This window comes from Buceros rhinoceros, unplaced genomic scaffold, assembly GCF_000710305.1.
Source record: "Buceros rhinoceros silvestris isolate BGI_N320 unplaced genomic scaffold, ASM71030v1 scaffold15163, whole genome shotgun sequence".
Classification (NCBI taxonomy): domain Eukaryota; kingdom Metazoa; phylum Chordata; class Aves; order Bucerotiformes; family Bucerotidae; genus Buceros; species Buceros rhinoceros.
Genome location: NW_010403133.1, coordinates 4,383 through 5,320, shown reverse-complemented (window position 1 = coordinate 5,320; position 938 = coordinate 4,383). Strand labels below are relative to the sequence as shown.

The 938-nt window shown below is 62.0% G+C and overlaps 1 protein-coding gene across 1 annotated transcript in view; it reads left to right on the top strand.

The window, feature by feature from the left end:
- LOC104490592 (pancreatic secretory granule membrane major glycoprotein GP2-like) overlaps positions 1-938 on the top strand; it is a 7,748-nt gene that overhangs the window by 4,127 nt on the left and 2,683 nt on the right. The window contains exons 7-8 of the mRNA XM_010132896.1: positions 1-84; positions 746-905. The exon at positions 1-84 is cut by the window's left edge and continues 30 nt beyond it. Coding sequence (XP_010131198.1) covers positions 1-84; positions 746-905 — 244 coding nt within the window. The remainder of the gene's footprint in view (positions 85-745; positions 906-938) is intronic.

The following is a 938-nucleotide window of genomic DNA, read 5'->3' as shown; positions in this document are numbered from 1 at the left end:
CTTCCTGCGGAGTGTGGAGGACTGCTGGGCCACACCGAGCACAGATCCCTACCAGGACGTGTGGCATGAGCTCATTGAGAAGGGGTGAGTGAAGTGCCTGGCACTTCTGGTCTCCTTGCACCGTGAGCACAGTCACGTCAGTGCTGGGTGCTAAGGGCAGGTTGCTGCAAGGGAGCAATGAGCAATGACACCGTCACTGCTCGTAGGTGGAACCTGTGGTGGACACCATCACTGAGTAGGTGGAACAGCCCCATAGGTGAGCCCCGCAACCGTTCTGAAGTGAGCCCCCTCTCCTGGCCCTGCTCTGCTGCCAACAGCGCTGTCTTCCCCCCAGCATTGCTCCTGGCCGGCTGGGGGTGGGCAGAGGGCAAGGAGGGGAGATGAGGGACCTTGCAGGGATGTCCAGAGAGGTCTCTGCTGAAGGGCTTGTGTTAGAGGTGGCTGCAGCCAAGCTCAAGTAACACGGATATCCGGGAAGTGAGAGCCACAGCCGGGCTCACTCCCCGCCCTGCAGCGCAGCTGTGGCCTCACAGGGCGAGACAGCAGCCAGCTCCTGTGCTGGTGGCAGCTTCTCCCTGGGCTGGGCACAGTGCAGGGTGCCCAGGAAGGGCGTCCCCATGGCACCGCCACAGAAACAGTCCTGCTCAGCGAACCTCGAGGGCTGCACCTGGTCCCCATGTGCTCTGGTTGGGACACCAGAGGTTGGTGTCATCTGCCACCTGCTGACTCAGCCGTGGTGTCCCAGGTGTCCCCGCGATGAGACAGTGATGTACCTGAACGCCGTTGGAGAGAGCACGACCGCCAAGTTCAGCTTCCAGATGTTTCAGTTTGTTGGTTACCCCGAGGTGTTCCTGCACTGCCGCGTCCGGCTCTGTCTCGCCAACAGCTCAGAGCCCTGTGCCAAGGTGAGCTCTCCCGGTGGTCTGCACCGTGGCCTG